The 20,035-nt window shown below is 48.2% G+C and overlaps 2 protein-coding genes across 3 annotated transcripts in view; one reads left to right on the forward strand and one right to left on the reverse strand.

The window, feature by feature from the left end:
- The window catches only part of usp10 (ubiquitin specific peptidase 10), a 21,084-nt gene continuing 1,049 nt past the window's right edge, over positions 1–20,035 (reverse strand). The window contains exons 2-15 of one of the 2 annotated variants that reach the window (XM_062470831.1): positions 15,239–15,307; positions 14,580–14,625; positions 14,096–14,155; positions 11,669–12,901; positions 9,304–9,395; positions 9,068–9,177; positions 8,796–8,854; positions 8,511–8,614; positions 7,886–7,985; positions 7,504–7,681; positions 6,093–6,258; positions 4,974–5,118; positions 3,943–4,008; positions 1–2,195 (exon numbers count right to left, since the gene is read on the reverse strand). In XM_062470831.1, the coding sequence (XP_062326815.1) occupies positions 2,008–2,195; positions 3,943–4,008; positions 4,974–5,118; positions 6,093–6,258; positions 7,504–7,681; positions 7,886–7,985; positions 8,511–8,614; positions 8,796–8,854; positions 9,068–9,177; positions 9,304–9,395; positions 11,669–12,901; positions 14,096–14,155; positions 14,580–14,625; positions 15,239–15,307 (2,616 nt within the window). In that variant the 3' untranslated portion in view covers positions 1–2,007. The remainder of the gene's footprint in view (positions 2,196–3,942; positions 4,009–4,973; positions 5,119–6,092; positions 6,259–7,503; positions 7,682–7,885; positions 7,986–8,510; positions 8,615–8,795; positions 8,855–9,067; positions 9,178–9,303; positions 9,396–11,668; positions 12,902–14,095; positions 14,156–14,579; positions 14,626–15,238; positions 15,308–20,035) is intronic. The other variant, XM_062470832.1, reaches the window with a different exon arrangement.
- marveld3 (MARVEL domain containing 3) overlaps positions 19,920–20,035 on the forward strand; it is a 4,496-nt gene continuing 4,380 nt past the window's right edge. The window contains exon 1 of the mRNA XM_062470836.1: positions 19,920–20,021. Within this exon, the coding sequence (XP_062326820.1) occupies positions 20,016–20,021 (6 nt within the window). The 5' untranslated portion in view covers positions 19,920–20,015. The remainder of the gene's footprint in view (positions 20,022–20,035) is intronic.

The following is a 20,035-nucleotide window of genomic DNA, read 5'->3' on the forward strand; positions in this document are numbered from 1 at the left end:
GAACTTGTACAATTTTATTCATTGTTGTGCTTTACCTTGGGTAATTTATCTCAAATACCAATTCAGATGCAAGTTAAATTCTAAGGAAAGGGGCATGGTGATGTTGAACAAATGCAAAGTTTGCCCCGTCAAAAAAACAATAACACAAAAAAACATGACATGACTTTTTTATATCCCCACTTTACCTCAAATTAACACAATAAATGAATTATAAATGATGCAAAAGCAAAGTATTGAAAACAAAAGCAAACATGATTTCCTTTTGTGCGCATTTATTGTGGGGGGATTTCATAACTAGAGCTAAGCACAGGTGTGATCCCACCCCCCTCAACAGTCAGTCTCTCCCTCTCTCTCAGAGGAACTGCTCACAGCCACACACAAAAAAGGAAATGCAGAGGTTAGGTACATTCCCATAACACTTTACAGACGTTTGACTTCCAGTTGTCACCCTGACTGGGTCAGACTCGTACACTGAGGGGAGATTTGGATTACAACGCCTTGCATTCCGAACCTAAGGCAGGCCCCTCTTTCTGGTGAGTTGGGGGGGGGGGGGGGTGAAGTGGCTCTCACATGTATAACTCCACACGGACCAGACAGGCCGTCGAAAAAAAGCACAGCTTGGAGCTTTCGAACCAGCACAGGGAAATCGACAGATGAAGAATGTAAGGGAGAAAGGAGGTACAAAATAAAACGATTTTGCGATGGAATCTGTCATCATTGGTTGCTCCGTCTCCAGTGTGAGTACTCAGGAAAGACCCTCAGAACCAGCAACCCCTTAGGGAGTCAAATCAGGTGACCCTTAACTAGATTCAGAATCTTTTTTTTAATTTTTTTTTATACATTTTAATCTTTAAATATCTGCAAAAATGTGCATTTGCACATCCACGTCTTTTATTGATCAGTTATATTTGCGTGCACAGAAGCTTTTTTTATTTTTTATCATCATTTAAATCCTAAAGCGCATTAAAATTGTTTCAGATAGTCATTCTAATTCTACACCCAGAAACCACACAAGGTTCTCTCAAACAAGGAAACTTCAGTTTCAACACACTGCAGCACCTCTTCTCCCATCTTTTTTTTCTATTTTTTGATGGCTCAAGTGTTACCTAGGTTTAAAAGCATCAGGAAAGTGAGGAAGGTGGAGGAAGAGGAGGTGGTGGCGGTGAAGAGCGTCTCGCCCAGGGAGTGTGTAGACTCATACGGCATTGGTTTGACGTTTGCTGGTGCTGGGCCTTTTTCCAAAAGCACTAGGCAAATTTCAACAGGTATTTTTTTTTTCTTTTTTTTTTTTTTTTTTACTGTTGCAAATTCATACGGCCAACAACTCCCCTTACTAAAAGGCAAAACACAGATTTTTCTATGCCATTTTCAAAAAAAATAAAATAAAAGACAAAAAGAAACAAACAAAAAAATAGAACAACTTCTCTCCAGCAGTCCAACAGTCCACCTGCAGCCTAGGGTGGTATAGATAGATATTCAGAGTTCTCCCTGGGGGTGAATCCACTGTGCCCCATCTGATCCAGGCTGGTCTCAGAGTCAAGTGTCATGTCCCCAACCCTTCAAACCCCGCCCATGCCACCCCTACCCCTACCCCCCCCACCCCATGTCCATTCAACAGTCTCTCCTCTCAGCATTAAAAAACAAACTAAACAAAACCAGCAGTGGCGCACAGAGAAGAGGAAGCTGTCACAGGGAATTCTGTTAAGAACGTGTCCTTTTCTCTTCTTCCAAAAAGATCAAAGGAAAAAAGGCGTTGTTGGAAAAGCTGGCTCTCTGGGAAGCGGGGGACAAGGGGGAGGAAAATCTTGCAAGAGAAGAAGTTGGGCAGTGCTCCTGTTCATACGTTTGTATGTGTGTGTGTATGCATATGAGCGAATGACTGTGTGTAAGCCTATCTGTGTCTATGCCAGTGTATGGGTGTGTGTGTGGTGTGTATGAGGGTGAGTGTGGTGTGTGTGAGTGGGTGTGTGGGTGTGTGTGTGTATGTATACGTGCGTGTGTGTGTGCCTACAGCAGGTCGACGCGGCGGTAGTACAGCAGGTACGCGGTGCGCTCTGCAGACTGCTTCACCACCTGGTACTGGTTGATGACCTTCACCGCCTGGTCGTCGATACGCAGCCAGCCGTTCAGACCGATGTGGAAGACATCCGTGGTGTAATGGCCGCCTGTAGCGCTGTTCCCATGGTGATAGACAACTGTGGGAAAGGAGGGAGACGGGAGTGAGTGAGCGAGTGAGAAAGCTGGTGCATCCTATGCAAGGCCCCAGCTGGGAGTGTACATTGTGTTACCCACTTTGTTCAAGCCTTCTGGGCTCGGCGTTGGCCAGCACAGACGGCTAGGTAGCCAGCCTCCAAAGGAGGCCTCACTTCACAGCCTGGTGTCGATTCAGGCGTTGAATATCACGTGCTCAGCGAATAGATAACATCAAAAATGTCCTTAACTCTTGTTTTTACATATCTGATTGTACGTCGATTCGGCAGATTCCTGTCACTTCGTAACGTGACCGAATGGGAAAACATAGGGAAAAGCATGAACAAAATAGTATGCTGTCCATTTTTGATATGGGATATTCACCCCTGGTCTGGCTAGTTGCAAGTGTTCTAGATTGCCTTAACCCTGAAATCCTGCTATTAGCCAGAGACCACCTTTACAAGCTGGCTGGGAGCTCAACCACTTGTGACTTTTCTTAACACAGACGTATATCACAGTGCTAAGTAAACAGCAGTCCAGGGCCATTCGTTTGACTTGGACAGAGGGCTTGCTTCAGGCGCTTTTCTACATCTAGGCCATTTACAGAAACTCAAACCTTTCAGAAGCTAAGCTGCTTCACTCCGGCTTATCTGACATCAGCAGCAGTGCTCAGAAGACCAGCTTGTTCCTGCTCTGGAACATCTGAGCTACGACTCTCCACCAGATACACGACTGGCTCTCCACACCTGGTAACTCTTCTATTATGAACGGACATGACGTTTTCTGGTTTCCATAGCAGCTGTTGTTTCAGATACAGTATGCCTGTATTCCAGACTGTGTGGTAGACTTAATCCAGGCTCCTCTCAAAGCCCCGGGTTCAAATGGTTAGGGAGGCTGAACTCGGCTCTCCAAAACAGGATCTAACTGGAAAAACATCTCACAGCTATAGCAACGGTTGTCTGGCGCAATTGTCAACTTCCGACAAGTGAGAAGAACCCCCCCCCCCCCCCCCCCAACGGAAGGAAGGAAAATAAACAGCTAAAGATAATTCACTCCTGATGTATGGTGAGATGACCAGCCCTGCCCTCCTGCTTCCAGCAGAGCTACACAGGAGGGAGTGTTCGACCATCCCAGAGGCTTGAAGGAGGGAGGGGTACACAACGTGCTGACAGAGCTGGAGATCAGACAGCAGGACGATCACTACATTACCCCCCTCAACCACAGCAGGATGGGGCATCCGTGGAGAAGGATGGTTGTTTATCAAAGCTTCCATAGCGCTTGGTGACGACCCCATTCTCATTTGAATCAGGTGTGTTGGAGCGGGGGAAACATCTAAAACATATGCAAGGCAGTGGACCCTGAGGACCAGGATTGAAACAGCCCTGATCTAGGTGAGCAGACCCCTGGCACAACTCCACAGGAGGTGACACGGCCGGTGACGACTTCAGCAATCGTTAGAACAGTCCAGGAACGTTCTGAGAGACAACATGGAAAAAACAGCCCATCGTGTGGACTCCAGCTCCCAAAACAACTCAACTTGTTCTGACTCATCGCTGGCCACGTCCATGATTTACACGGGGACAAATTCCCAGAAACATAGCAGCACATTGCTGAGTGTCAATGTATATCTCTTGAGATGTTGTGTGTGTGGTAAACAAGACAGACAAGCAGAGGTGACAAGTGTGGCTGGTAGGGCCGTAAAGTCCCGTTCCTGCCTCTTACTGCTACACCGTGAATGTGAACAATACATACCTGCAAAGAGCCTGTAGGTTCTTTGGCCTTTGAAGATTTTGCTCCGTACCCCAGAGGACAGGATATCTGAAAAAGGCAAAGAAAAATAAGTCACTGTCCGAATTTTTTTTTTTAAATAAAAGGTGTACGATATCACTCAAGCTCCATTTGTTATTATTGTTTCGTTTGTGTGCCATGAAAGCAAGCCCATGTAAATAGAGGCCGCTTTAAAGACATCATTGTAGCCTTTAGAAAACCATTTCCAGATTGCATGTTCTACAACAGTCCAAGTGAGCTATGATCCTGGCTAGCTGCCTCAGCGCTAAACAAAATAAGATGTAGCCTACTTTTATTCTTTAAACTGCTGAATAGCAAACGGGCTGGACCCAAAGGTTTCTCCCCCGAATTAGATACGTTTTTCTGTAAACCGGGTATGCCTACAGGCTACAGAAAGTCCGTTCCATATAGGACACCATAAGCCCAGCCTGAGGTACCCTCTACAGGATCCCCACGTGAACTGTCCACTGGGGTGTGAGGGGGTCATGGATCCTGACGGATCACCTCGGATATTAAAACACACGACCCACTTGGCAGAGGAAACCAAAATGGCGTCATGTTTTATGGACGGAGGTGGGAATGTGGGATGACGGCTCCTCTATAAATATTTTCGTCTGAGAGCAGTTGGATGTGGGCTGGTGTGGCGGGGCAGGGCGGGGCGGTGAACACAGGCTGGCTAGCCCAGGACTGATGAGGTGCGAGGTCGCCACAGACTGGACACTCCAGCCTGGACGAGGGGGGGGGACTCTTCAGTAGGAGCACACACGCAAATCATGTCTCCTGCTGCTGACTGGATGCTGTCAGAACGAGGGGCAGTTTAGAAATGTAGGATCAGCTAGTGTGCTACGTGTGTGTGTGTTGGGGGGGGGGGGGGGGGGGACTTTAGACCACGTCCCAACACCCTGGAATACAGATAACCACGGAACGAAACGATTCGGCGTCTTGACTCCCCATAACTGGGTGTGGAGGAGCACACGTAAAACACACAGGCTTACCTTTACTGATCTCCAGGTCCACCGGGTAATCAATGTTCTTGACCAGTTTCTGGCAGCCTCCGGTCTTCTCAAACACAAACCTCTTGAGATGGAGCACGAGCACTGGAGGAAGCTCTTCCAGGGTCACTCTCCGGCTGATCTCGATCTGCACACACCACACACACACACACACACACACACGACACTCTTTAGAAACACAAACATCCACAGACAACTCGCGACGCGCAGATTTTGTCAAACCTTAATCTAACAGAACCCCATCTTCTAAAGCACCCTCTGGAAATAAGTCTCTAAAACTGAATGTTTTTGTTCAAAGCCCGAGAGCTTGAGGTGAGCTTTGATCCCACGGCCAATGTATCAGAATGACAAAACGTCTCGACTGTCAATCAGCAACAATCAGTCGAGTCTAAAACGGCGTGAGGGGAACAAGCACGTGGATCCTGAGGGCCTGTCGAAAAAGCTGTCCTCCACCAGGCCCCAGGCAGCTCGCTGTTTTCCAGCCCCAGCGTGAGGAGACCTCAGGCTGGTCACGGGAGGAGGACAGGACAGAAACGACTGGAAGTGTCTGTTGGTGAACACCCTGAGGGGGCTTCCACAGTCAGGGGGCTTCCACAGTCAGAACAAACTCGTCCGTACAACAGAGGAGAGAGGGAACTATATCCCAAATACTGGAGGACACGAGACTCCGCAATAACAAACATCTCCGATGTCTAAGCACCCAGGATTCTTAACGTACAAAAAGGACCATCTCTTAGTTCCGGGAAGTAAACAACAGAAAGCATTTAGGGAGTGTAAGAGTGCCCTTCACTGGGGACCAACCACAACATCGCAGGGGAACAGTGAGTGACCATCGCTTGTGTTTGAAAACACAGAAAGTCTACCATTTACCAGAAATGACCTGTCCTGACAACCCCCACACTCTTCTCCCAGTACACAACAAGAGAGAGTAGGAACTGGATGGCAGACATCCTACCTGCCAACAAGACGGTACATTTGAGGCATTAAGACGTGGTTTATACCTGTAAAAACCATCCCCATCCCCCCCCCTTTTCTTTACAAGCCAGATCAGGCCGATCAGGGCCTGGGCATTAGAGGGCATGAAGTGGTGTGCTTGCCTACCTCCTGCTTGCTCTTAGTGGTGTAGCCCTGGACCGCCTCCCTGGCCACCAGGCTCTCCAGAGCCTCCTGGACCGTACGGATCTTCTCAGACTGGATGTCCAGCTGCAGGGTGAAGAAGGGCTGCAGGGTGGCCGACTCCTTAGAGTTCTGCTGGTACACCACCGACCTGGAGAACACACACACGTTGAAGAGTTCAGAGCAATCTTGGAGCACGGCATCAACACCCCAGTATGACCCAGGAGATATTGGCACCGACAAACTGCATGGAAAGTTCGGTGATGATAAATTTCAATTATAACGCGTATAACTTTCTCCAAAAGAACCCTCGATGAATCATTCCCCCCCCCTCCCCCTCCCCCTCCCCCCCCCCGCTACACTCTCCATCCCTCAAGTACATTTCGTGGCAGGAATTGATAAAAAATGTGTAAGCTCCAACTCTCGTTGCGCCCCGGCCAGGCCACAAGTGTGAAAAGGTCAGACTAATCTCTCAATTGGGAGAAAATCTTTTCAGAATTGCTCCAACGAATCTCCCTCAGCCAAACCAATTACTCTGACCTCCCAGAGGGAGGAAATGTGAAATGAATACAGCAGAGCTCAGTGTGTGTGTGTGTGTGTGTGTGTGTGTGTGTATGTGTGTGTAAGGTATTGTGCTACACAACTTCTCTGAAGAAGTCGTCCGGTCAGTTCAATGCTTGCTGACGGTCTGTCCTTGTCTAGAGTTTACCTCGACATTCAGATAGGGAGAAAATAGATCCTGGGGGAGTGTTGCTAACCAAGCCAGGCAGGAGCGTGCCAGACCAGAGACCTCAGAGGGCTGCATCATTTAGCCCTGCCACACCCTCACAGGCTTTTACAGTGTCTAACATGTTTGGAGTTCGTGTGTGTGTGTTTGTGTGTGCACATTTGCGTGTCCCCCCGCTGTTAGGTGGTTGAGCCAGGCAACCACAGGCCGTCCACAGTGTGTGTTATTCTGAAGAGCGAGAGTGTGCTCCCCGCTGAGACGGCCAGAGAAGGGCCAGAGACAGCTGGTGGCCCGAGGGCTTGTTTGTGATGGCACCCTGAGCTGAGGTTAGACCTGGGGGGGCTTGCAGGCACCGGGGGCCCCCCCCAGATAAAGATGGCACTATGCTCTCGTCTCTGGTGTCGGACCAGGAACTAGAGAGTCAGGGCCAACGAAAAGAAAGGTGAAGACACCACTGGTGCCGCGGTGTTCTGCTGCTCAGCATGAACGAAAACAAAGCCCTGGGAAAAGGGAGCGGTGGAGAAACAGCCCGCGGTTGGCTGGCCATTCCTCCGCCGCACCAGACGGTTTGGTCGGGTGTCTCCACGCCTCTCGGGGGCTGACTCGAGCACGGTTCACGGGGCCGACCCCTTCCACGAGCCCCGCAGCGGCACTAGCGATCCGGCTCACCTGATGTGCCCTCCGAATATGTCCGTGATGGGCGTGCGGATGAAGTCGGCTTGGCGGGTGATGGAGGTCTTGTTCCTGGGCCCCACTTGCTCCCACTCGTCCTCGCTGCCCTCCTCCTTGTCGGCAGGGTCTTCCTCCACGCCGGGCTGAGCCTCTGGGCCGTTTGGTGTGGGGGGCTCTGTTAGGAGAGGTCAGAGACGCTTCTTCACAACTACTACAGAGGTGCCATGGGAACAATGGTTAAAAAATCAAATAAAAAAAATACCTCTAGCCAGCAAATACTAAAGGCAAGCGACGGCGTACGAAAATCGAGATGTTCTTTGCGTTTCGGCGCGTCGCAGTCGACTACTCCTCAGAAGGAACTGAAGAAAATGTTACTCACTCTCTTCCTGAGGCGAGATGAGCTTCTTCAAAGCGAGCATCTCCTCATGCAGTCCGTTGAGGGTGAAGCCCAGGTACTCCTCTGCATCCTCCTGTCGGCCCTGGGAACAGTCATCAGCGCTCATTAGAACACAGAGCTGGCTGTCTGCAGGCAACGCTGCTGACTCAGCACTGACACACACCCACACACACCCACCCACACAGACAACACATAGCCAAGTTGCTGAACACATACAGGACATCTTAGTGTACAAAAAAACGGGCCATGGCCGAGGTGAGAGGAGAACAGAGGAATGTGTGGTCAGAAGGAACAGCCTCGGTCAGGTTCCGAATGAACCCTGATGAAATGGTTATGAATAACTTGACTCAGCACGGCAGCCTGGCGCTAGAGAAAAGGTTTGGAGATTTCCCAACGCAGGTACAGACTGTCTGTTCCACACTACAGTCAGAGCCATGTTCGGAAAAAGAGGCTCTCCTGTTCATACTTGGAGTTCTTCCAACACCGGGAGCAAGCAATGCGTCTTTAACAAATCTAAACACCTATATGACTAATGGATTTCCCAATAATGTATCCCTTGTTAGTCTTTAGGGGAGAAACACGGTACCTAGGGATCCCTGGAGCATACCTTCTCTGAGAGGCTGGACTTGATGAGGGTGAGGAGTCTGTAGATGTAGGTGGGTTCGAAGGGAACTCCGGGCCGAACGTCTTTCATGATCTTGTCTCCAGCGGCTGTGGAGACGGCAACATCAGGGTCAGGTCACATCAGGTTCAGGTCACATCAGGGTCAGGTCACATCAGGGTCAGGTCACATCAGGGTCAGGTCACATCAGGGTCAGGTCACATCAGGGTCAGGGACATGAACATCTCTAGCAGAAGAGACATGGAGGGGTGCTGCTTGCAGACTGCTTACCTTGCTGTTTGGCTTTCGATGGCACAGGCATGTTGCTGAACTCATTCACAAGCCTTACACTAAAAACAGAGAAATATCATGAGGCAAAAGTTAATCTATAGAATCGCATGAGTACACATTCATCAGCCTGGACATGACAAGCTTCAATGTCTCTCAAATGTAACAATTTCCATGAATTTCCAATTCGCAAGGACCGTGGTTACCAACACACCCAAGTGTGCCGTCACCATTCTGACTGAAACCCATCTGGTGAGCTGTGGGTAGAGACTTACAAGTTGTCCATCATGGGCGTGGAGGTGCAGGGTCTCTGGGTATGGCTGAACAGAGGAATGGACTTCATCAGGTGGTACATGGGCGGACACGCAATCAGGGCCTGCAGGGTCTGGGGGGGGGATCTGGGTCAAGGTTCACACTAGCCTCAACACACAAACAAATGGCACTGGCAGCCGCACAGGGGCAACACACAACAAGGAAGCGTTGAGGTGATGTAACTGGGCCGGAAGGATACAGCGTTGATATAGCACCAGTTTCCCTTGTTGATCAGTCCTCTCGGCTGCAAAGACACTGGTTTGTGTATCAACTTCACATTCTCAATTAGTTCTGGGGATTCAAGCAAATACACGCATTCTTTTGAACAGGCTGTCGTTGAAAAGCCACGTGAACACACCTAAAAAAAATTGGCACTCAAACACTAAAGATATACCGCTTTGTGGACTTTTGTGGATAAATACAATGAAATGGTTAGGCCATGTAACTGAAGCAAAGACGACCCAAGCCAGCTAAACTGGGGTATGATTATCAACCATGCTGTCATCAGTCCACTGTACTGTAGCGATGCATAGGATCATGTGTCTCCTTCTGACACTGCAGCATCTGAGGGGGACACACAACGCTGGCCGAGTCAGAACGAGATGATGCTGTGCCACGCCTAGGAAGGGAGGCTGTCACTGACAACACAGCTCCCATGGTAACGTGGACATCCACTCCCAACACAATAGGCAGACAATCGACATAATTAAACGAGAAATCATAGCAATCCCACACATTACAAAAGGCAAAACAGTAGGTTCAGAGCTTCGACCTGTTGCACCCTATACACACACACACAATAAGCGCAAATTATAGCCATATGACTTTCTCAAGATACAGATAAAAAGGGTTTCCAAAGTCAATCATTCTGGGGCGGAAACCACATATTTCACTAAGGGACAGAAACAGTGAGGACTTTTATATTCACTCCAGCCCAGATAAGATCAGGTTCAGGGGTAACAAATCAAAGTGACATGTGGGAGCAGACACCGTCAGGGCTCTGGAAATAGCTTCCTGTTCCTCCTCGGGGGCCTTCACGAGAGGGGGGCCCCCCCCAATCCGTGCAAGGAACTGTGGGTACTGAAATAAGAGTTTGTAGCTAGCGCTGCGTGGGTCTTCACGTTGAATTATGAACAGGTCTAGCACACTTAAGCCCCAGCTTCATCTAGACAGAAGAACTTTCCCTCTCTTGTCTCACTGCATTGACAGGCCGGGGAGATCTGGAATGATGAGCAGAATTTAAAAGGCTTTGTGGAAGTATTTTTTAAGTAATAGTAGTACCAAGACCAGTAGTTTGCTCACTATCACAGCCCCTCGTATCTCCAGGGCTCTGAGGCCAGGGTGATGAAACGGAAACGTCTGTGCAACAGAACTCCAAACTAAATCAACAGGTTCCCTGAAGAGAATTCACATGCTCCAATGAAAACACCAGAAGGCCTGGTGGTTGGTAGATGTGACCAAAGGATGACAGATCTAAACCCTTCACAACCAATCTAAACTAAGTCGATCACATCAGATCCGCACTATTGTTCTGTTTCTTTTCTTTTTTTTTGTCTCTCAGGAGCTTCATCTGCGCTGGTTGATGTGTTACTGAACATGTTATTAGAGTAGTACAGCTGACCCAGGCCATTTCAGCCAGCCCTACAATGTTAGTATGGTCATTGTAGAGGAAGCTGAAATCTAAGCTAAGTGCAGCACTGCTTTGTACAATGGCTGAACAGCCCACAGCTCACAAGGCCTCCTTCATAAAGGTACATTACCCGGTCTCAATAATTAAAGGAGAACTCGAGGGGGAAAGGGAAGAGTGAATTTGAACAAATCAGAGATGCATCATACAACTATGGTGTGTGTGTGTGTGTGTGTGTGTATTTGCACCACCTGGTGTCTGCCCATCCTAGCCCCCTCAGTTTTGCCTAATCTGATTAGCCCATAAATAGTATAAATGACTGTAGGAAACACTGGGGTAAATTAGCATGCATGACTAAACTATGGCTCATTAACACATAACCTATGAACATGAACTATTCGCAGACCCCACTCCCTACAGGTTGTTGAGAAGACAACCATTATGTCTCAAGGTTGCCACCAAGTGGCTGACTGGCTAAACCTACTCACTTGTTTCATTAATATAACAAATAAATAAGTTAGAATAACAAAAAGGCAGATAAAACCAATACCAACACCTTTAGATACATTGACTTCTCCCGTCACTTAATACCTACTTTTCGTAAACAAAAAAATCCTCATTTCATTTACCTTTCTGCATGTACATTCTCAAAGAAGCGAATAAAATACGGCGTTAACATGCAGTTGGCCTTTAAATTACCCCATGTGCATAAGACTAAGCACTACATACAAATTAATTATTGTAGCACAAATCTGTAATTTCCTGGTCTTTTCCAGGTCTGGAAATAAGTAAATACATTTCCATTTTTGTTACCGTGGAAACCCCAAACTACCCATTTAAAAGGAGAGCAGAAGGTACCTTGTGATATACTGTGGGTGACTGTAGATGCCCTACCCTTGACACACCCTGTGACACAGCCAGTAGATATATACACTACCTGCAAGTTTAGGGGCCATAGGATCTTCTGTCACATGGACAGGGCTCTCCTTGACCTCCCCAGCCTTCTCAGGCTGCTCCGGGGTGTCTGGGGAGGGAGCCACTACCTCCACCACGTTCTTCACCTCCACAAAGCCCTGAGGACCTCCAGGTAGGGGCTTGGAGTTATGGAAGAGGCTGGCCCAGGACTTAGGGGGGTTGGCGGTGGGCACGGCCAGAGGGGCAGGCGACTGGGTCTGCTCTGCCCCTACCGGCCGGGCCTCAGAGTCTGGGGAGGAGGTGGAGGAAGGCTCTGCTGAGAGGGCCAGCTCCTGGGCCTGCTCCCCTGTCTCAGAGTCCTCCCTGTGTCCATCTGCACTGACTGCTGGCTCAGGCTCAGTCAGCCCGTTGGCCACCACGCCCTCCTCCTCCTCCTCCACATCCTCCTCCTGTTCAGTAGTAGCAGTAGCCGTGGTGGCAGGGGGGCCGACCACAGCCGTCGAGGGGGGAGAAGGGGAGGCGGGGCAGGGGCTGTGCCTGCCGCTACCCACAAGTTCAGGGCTCTCTGGGACTAGGTGGTCCGGCTGCTGCTCGGCAGTCCTGACCCCCTCTGCCACCCCTCCGCTGTGAGACGAGGAGGAGGAGGACGAGGACGCCGCGTTGTGACCGTCTGATAAAGACGCGGCTCCGCTCGTGAAGTCCAAAGAGGATTCGTCGGGGCTGTCGCAAGTCCTCTGATCGGCCGGATCGCCCATTACGGGGCCGGGGGCGGACAGTTCGGCCCCGGGCGACGTCTTGCCGGCCATGTCCTCTGAGTCGTGGGGGGAGGAGCTGAGCGCGTGGCCGTTCACCAGCCCCGCCCCCGGCATGCCCCCGGCAGCCCCGCCGCTGTTGTTGTTCCCGGCCGCGCCCTCCAGATAGTTGTAGTATCCCGGCGGCCGTTTTTTCTTTTTCTTGCGTTCGCGCTGGCCCAGGCCGCCTGGTCCGTCCATGTCCTGGCAGGACTGCAGACTGTCCAGGGCGGAGGGCTCCGAGTCGGGCCCGTCCTGGGAGTTGTAGTGGCCTCCGTCCGGGAGGTCGGAGACTGGAGGGTCTGTCTGCTGCAGGGCCTTCTGGGACGGCTGGCACCCCAGGATGAACTCGGGGGCCTGGGGGTTGAGGGTACTGGACACCTTGAACAGAGGGTCCTTCGCCCCCGCAGGCTCTGCCTCCATCACCTCGTCAACGCCAAACTCAATCCGCTGGTAGTCTTCGCCTGAGGAGGACAGCATAGGTTAATGTCAACAGAGGTTGATATGGCATCATCCGCGTCATGACATCAGCCTTTAGAGATTGCTTTCAATGCATCCGCTCTGTCTAGCCTCAAATAAGACAGATGAATTAAATGTCTCTAGAATTGTTTGGGATTTGTAAAACATTCAACACACTTTCTAGGCAATTTACTGTCACAAAAGCAACTGACTAGACCCTACATAATTGAAGCTTACTTACTTACTGAATTAACACTTACCAAATAAGCAGATGAAAAACCATTGAAACCATTAACCATTCATATCTGGCCTAATTCGGGTTAACACAAGTATGAATTCAAAAATGTGTTTAAATTGGCAGCTTTTCGCAGAGAGAAACGGCTGAAGGTGAACACATGGAAACCCGTTAGTAAAGGTCAGATCAGATCGTCCCAACAGTCTGAACATGAGCCAGCTGCTGCTGGGCTAGCAGACAAGACGGGTCACCCCCAGCCCCAGCCCCGAGCCCCCAGCCCCGCTCCCACTGGAGGGATGTGAGACGGAGTTAGATAAGATGCTGAGACTTGATTCAATCCTCAAGCGATTACAGTGTCCTGGGTTAGTGTTTCATCTGGGAGGAGGGGGGGTCATTCAAGAGAGGGCGAGAGAGAGAGCGAGAGAGAGAGGGCAAGAGAGCGAGAGAGAGAGAGGGCAAGAGAGCGAGCGAGAGAGAGGGCAAGAGAGCGAGAGAGAGAGCGAGAGAGAGAGCTAGAGAGAGAGCAAGCGAGAGAGAGAGAGCGAGAGAGAGTGAGCGAGAGTAAAATGCATTCAGAGATCAAAACAAAAGAGATTTCAAGAGGCGTGTTCAATAAGTGTTAGCTGTCTTGTAAAACAATCACTATGCCCTGGTGAGTGTAGTAGGGAGCAGGGGCTCAGACCATCCAGGTAGTGCTAGGGGGAAAAGCTGGATGGAATACAAAAATCAGTCAAATTAAAGCCCTGCCGAGGTGCAATATGCGTTTTATGCAGGAGAGAGAGACCCTTACGGTATCTAAGCATGCAAAGCCTTAAAGATTGTACGAACAGGCAAGAATAAGAGTACAGGGGCAAGGTTTAGAAAGCCACGAGTTTTTAAAGACCTGGGTTTGAGTTCTTCAGCAAAAATCAAAATCAATCAATCAACAAGTAATAAGGCAAGGAGTGACGGACCCCAAACTCACCGCAAACCTGCCGTCTCATAGACTCCGTTATGTATGGCACAGCAGGAGTGCAGTAACTTCCTGAATGATCAATACAAATCAGGGTCAAAATCAGGTGTTATGAGAAGGGGAAGGGCACCTGCTCGAGAGAGGTGGCTGCTGTTACACTACTTGACTTTGGTCACGGCTAAAAAGAGGGCGAGTCCCAAAAGCTCCTCTCTGAGGGTGAAAAGAAATGTTCTTACAACTCGAGCCAAATCACTTTGTAATCAAGACAAAAGCAAAACAAAACGAGGGCCTCGTCTCTGCCAGGCAGGTCAGGTAAGCCTGGCTGAGGCCCCGGTGGACAGAGCGTGTCTGGGGCTTCTGGCTGCTGCTGGGACACAGCTCTGACATCATGCAGGAGCCAGATGACGTCCGGCCCTGGCTAGCACAGCTGGCACTGTGGCAGTGGGAATATTGCCGTCTCATGGCGGACATTTCTTAACACGGACGTTGCACTTACCTGAAGACTGACTGACGCAGGAGACTTTGTCATTGAACGGGGGAAGCTGTTGGGGGGGGGGGGGGGACACACAAAGAGAAATTGTAAATACACTTTCAACCTTATCATGGCTGTTATCAGATTTTTCCTGCTCATCAACAAAGCCCATCTTGTGCAACTTGTGTACTTTGGAATGGTGGGGCAGATAGGACTACTAGTCATTCTAGTGCTTTCTGTCAGCTTCAACCCAGTTAGGGAGCATGGGGGCCGGAAAGCCATGGTGCTCCATGCTTTCCACATCATGACTGAGCAGGTGAGGGCATTGCTCTAAATCTACGCTCAAAGAAGTGTGCATGCTAATGAGCTTAGGAGAGGCCATTCTTAAGACTAGGACTGTTCTAAGATTAGGAGTCACTGCAACAGCAGTGCCAACAGCAGCCAATGAGCTGGCACTCCCTTTAAGATAGAAGAAATTCATGAGGATTTGGAATGACCGGTAGCGTCTCAGTTCATCAGACGAAATTATGTAATCCACAATGCATGGGAAAAAGTCAATTTGATATCTAATGTGCTCCCTGTACTCTAGCGTCATAGTCCATTCCAGTCTGACTATCTCCATTTGAGGAGGCATGCTGCTAAACAGTTTACTCTGCAAGTCATTTCTCTGCTTGTAACCTCACCTCAACATAACAGCGTGGAGTTACGAAGAACTGGTTGATCTCATCAGGGCTGAACTCCCCGAAGATGTACTGTGGAGAGAAACCACACCAAATATCATTAGTCATTGAATTTAACACACAGAAAATATGTTTTCATTCGTGACCAAAAGAACTTTTATAGTGCTGCATCAATATATTAAGTACAATCCACTACAATAAAATTAAATCCGTACCAACATGGGGAATTGGGAAAGATAACATTTAAAGAGAGGGCCGCTGTGTCAATTGCTCAGGACACAAAGAGAATTTTATAGATGTGGGCGTCAAAGGTCCATCCACCTTTTATTGACAAACTGACAGAGTTGGAGGACAGCACCCGGGGAGGAGAACTATGGCTCCTGCGAGACGCTTTCAATGGACAACTCGGATCGCAACATTGGTTTGAGCAAACGTAAAGGACAACATGCAAGTGATGAGTCATGTAGCATTAGCATGGCAAAATGGCTGCCGGCGGCCCACCTAAGAGAAGTGAGCTGACTCACTGGCTTTAGCCCGCACGGCCTAACACGTTCTGGGAGGCGAATGTTGTACAAGTAGGACGCAGGTCAATTTTACAAATCTGCAACTGCAGCTTTCGCACAAGTGGCACGAGTCAAAGAGGGTGACTTAATATATTACCGTCAACATGAGTTGGCAAAGAAAAAAAAGACACTCCCACACCAGTCAGACACATTTACAGATACAAGTTTAGGAATCTAATTCTGCATCAATGCATCAACCTCTGCATATTTCACATGCTGTTTTCAGGCAGGAAGACTACAGCTTCATTGAGTGTGCACTTCAGACAGGAGGGATGGCCGTCTTTAGGATGCTGGATTTGTGACACTCAAATCCCACGGGTTCAAACAGGGATTACTCCTACTCGCTGCACAAGACACTTGGAGATAGTACTGCAGGAGGAGTGCCCTGCAAATAACAACCCTAGTTGGTGGAACTGTATGGAACATCATGGGGGAATGTTTAATATGGAGCAGAGAATACAAATACATTTTTAAAAGAATTACTCAACACTTGCATGACATACTTCAAACCTTTTTTTGTCAAACTGAAACCTGAAGTGGATTGTGTGACCCACTCTGATGTTTAAGGATCACCAATGGAATAGATTGATTGTATCATTTGTTGGCAATTCATAACGCTTGGAATCTTCCATATATCTTGTCACCATCCAGCAATCCATCACTCTGGACCCTGACTATGAGCACTAAGTGTTTATGTTAGTTCATATTTTTAAATGGGGGAATGACCAAACCCACACCAAGTTAGTGTGCAGAATCAGACCTGAGCAGAGGGATACCAGTATTGCCTGTGTGTTACATGCTACACACAGACACACAGCCTTGTAAAGATAACCTGCTTTCCCCCTGCTGGCTATAATTAACTTAATCCCAGTTGCAGAGTAATTGAAGGTCTCTTACACTTGCTGCACAATGACAGGCCAACTCAGGGGTGCAAATTGGTGCTTATTTGGCAGACATTACTAGCATTGGCTCAGTTAGTTGAAGCCAACCGAGACACCACATAAATAATAAAACCCTGCCATTTTTGTCTACTGCTGGAGAGAAAAAAGGGAACATTTTGCAAATACCGAAATTCGCCATTGCATTCACATGCAAACAAAATGCTAAAATCGACATGTGAAAACGTGTTCACCGTTGCATACAGCTATGGAGCAGTGAAGAAACGGTGAAAAACTCGCCTGACGGTCAGCTAATCCTTCCAAAGCATTAAACAGTGGCACATGAAAAGGGAGCCCGCAAAGAAAAGAAAGTGCAGTTCAAGCACATGTAACCCATTGCAAACGAGGGCCCAACATTGCTGAAATGGCACTACAAGCGACAAACAGCCAGATATAATCCAACGGCCACGGGACGGCTAACCCAATCACAACAGAAAGAATGTCCCTCTGCGTCTTTCTGCAGGCGTGCCATGCGTACCACACTAAGCTTCCCTCGCTGTTCGTTTTGGCGGAGGATTAACACAAATTAACCATCTGTATTATTTCAACATGCTCCAATGACACCCACACGTTACCGAGACGAGGGAGTAGGAGAGGCGCTAACAAGACAAGGGGAGACACAAGGAGTAGGCCTGTGCTAGCACTGCCATGGATGTATGGAGATACATCAGACAGGTGTTCTCTTTTGCAACACTTACACATTCTTTTTTTGTACTCGTGTAACAAAAACAAAAAAAGGCATCCTGCAGTTTAGGAAGAGGGAGGTTTTGGGGAAACGAAATAGGTGTATGGGTGGTTTAGTAGGACAGGGGCATAACAAGAGACTGAGAATATGTAAATCGACTAGCAAGCGATAAGTAACTGTGCCAGTAGCTGCATCACTAGAATTTCAAGTTACCGAACATCGTTATCTGCTCCCACCTGATGAACAGGGTATGTCAGATAACTTAGCACTCCAGCCTTTTGACACCTGAAAGAATACATTTACATTTAGTAATTTTTTTTGTCATTTAGCAGACGCTCTTATCCAGAGCAACTTACAGTAAGTACAGGGACATTCCCCCCGAAGCAAGTAGGGTGAAGTGCCTTGCCCAAGGACACAACGTCAATTGACACGGCCGGGAATCGAACTGGCAACCTTCAGATTACTAGCCCGACTCCCTCACCGCTCAGCCATCTGACTCCACACAACTCTGCCTCCTTTCCCATTGGCCCAGCATTCAGCCTTACCCCAAGTCTGATGTTCTCACTGTCACTGGAATGCAAAGAATCACTATTACCCGACTTGGCAGAGCCTGAAAATTTAACACTACAAATAAGGTCAACGACAATTCAAGCAAACCTCTGGAGCCTGTCTGAGCATGTGTTATTAAGAGTCTCCATTAAGACATGAGGTATTATGAGTCAAAACAGTGACTCTCCACACCTTAATAAAAACTTTGTCTAAACACCGAACAGGACTACATTGAGTAGGGAACATCCCTGTCATGTGCTCATTCTAGGAGACAGATACTGCAGAGGGCAATTGGCATTAGACTTCTTTCCAACATTTCCAACAGCTGAGGGATTCTGTCAAATGTCATGCGGTACAACAAACAGCACACCAACCCCTGCTCCACCCTACAGTTGAGGAAAAAACCTACCCAAGTGCAAAGCCAACGATTTGAGCCTCATGTGCCATTTCTGGACTGTAAAATCAGGAGTTGGTCTTTCAGTAGAGGCCACCAGCCACCATAAGCAGACCAGGTCATATTTTGAAATGAACCATCAGCCTCTAGATATAGTCCATTTTAAAAATAAGAGGGTTGTGGGTAAGGGAGCCAAACATGAGCAGATTCAGTTCCACTGAGAGAAGGATGCCATTTTCCTATTTCCATCAGGCTCCTAGATCCTGGGTGGCTTTGCCCACCACCCCGTTGCCAGGCCACACCTCCCTCTCAGATGACATTGCGACAATCCAGCCTGGCTACATTCATGCTGTGTTTTACCAACTCACTAACTCTGTATACTAATGTTCATTAACAAAATGCCAGTCCTTTCACTCAACAAATATGAATGGAGGTTATACTCCCATCGGTTGAAGAGCATCCATTCGTTTGGATGATTGGAAGTAACACCCAGTTTCAGTTCTGTTTTGGAGGAAGTTGCACTATTTCCTATACAGTTAGCCATTTAGTGGACAGAGCATCCATAATGTTTGGTGTATGGAATTGTATTGTCACCCAATTATTATATCCAATTATTTTTGACTCCATTGAAAGTCCTGCAACCAAAAAGTTATTCCCGCTTTTGCTTCTGAAGTCCACCCACTTTAGTAAAACCAACCTCTTCTGGCCAGTGCCTTAATGATCTCTTAATTCCAAATAGCCAACATTAATAAAGCATACTACAACATTTTCTGCACCAAATCCGATTTCTAAAAGTTGCATTAACCTTCCATTCACGCTTCTTGTGAGGCATCATTCGTATGGGATTAGCACAATAAGAGACAAGTACACTGAAAGAAACTACAGAACATATCCCAGTGGTCTAGTAGGATGACATTAATTGTCACTCATGCAGGCAGGACGGGAACACATGATCAAAGGGTGCAAAAAGGCCATCTCAGAATGACTCAGAAAAACTAGCTGGCTAAACGCCTCACCAAGATCAATGCTGGTTTAATATTTAGCCTCTTAGAAAGATAATGTGTCACACATGGATATAACGTTCAAGGGCTCAGCAAAGAGAAACCCAGTGTAGGAAAGTCTATCTCAATTTAGGACTAAGATCACGAGCCATGGTTATATTAGAGCAATTTGACTAACTGCTATAGCACTGGAAAGCCGATTTAGCACGGGTAGCTGGCTTGTCGTCTTGTTTAACTTGAATAACAAGCTTCACAGAGATTGCTTGCAGATAACTGAGAATAAACGTTGTTCGCTTGAGGACAAACTGCTCTAATGCCACATTTGTATTAAACTTGCACGCAAATTGATATTTCAAAAGATCGCTGGGAAGCCCGTTTCACATCAGGCCGTAACAAAATATAGCTAGCTAGCGTTAGCTGTCAACCGATTATTATGGGGGGGGGGGGGGGGGGGTCTCCCCCAGCTTCAACATGAGTTAGCTAGCTAGCTAAAAAGCCAACCAAGCTTCTAGTGCATGCGACTGCCAACAACAATGTGGTGTGCCTGAGCTCCAAGTCTCACTGGTTTAGATTCACACGGAAACCGCCCCTGCTCGGTGAAAGGCCCGTCCTAGCCACACCACCTGCGTCCACCAGAACAGTAGCTAATAATGTTGGTAAGCTAGTGCTA

The sequence above is a fragment of the Osmerus eperlanus genome, chromosome 10 (genome assembly GCF_963692335.1).
Source record: "Osmerus eperlanus chromosome 10, fOsmEpe2.1, whole genome shotgun sequence".
Lineage (NCBI taxonomy): Eukaryota > Metazoa > Chordata > Actinopteri > Osmeriformes > Osmeridae > Osmerus > Osmerus eperlanus.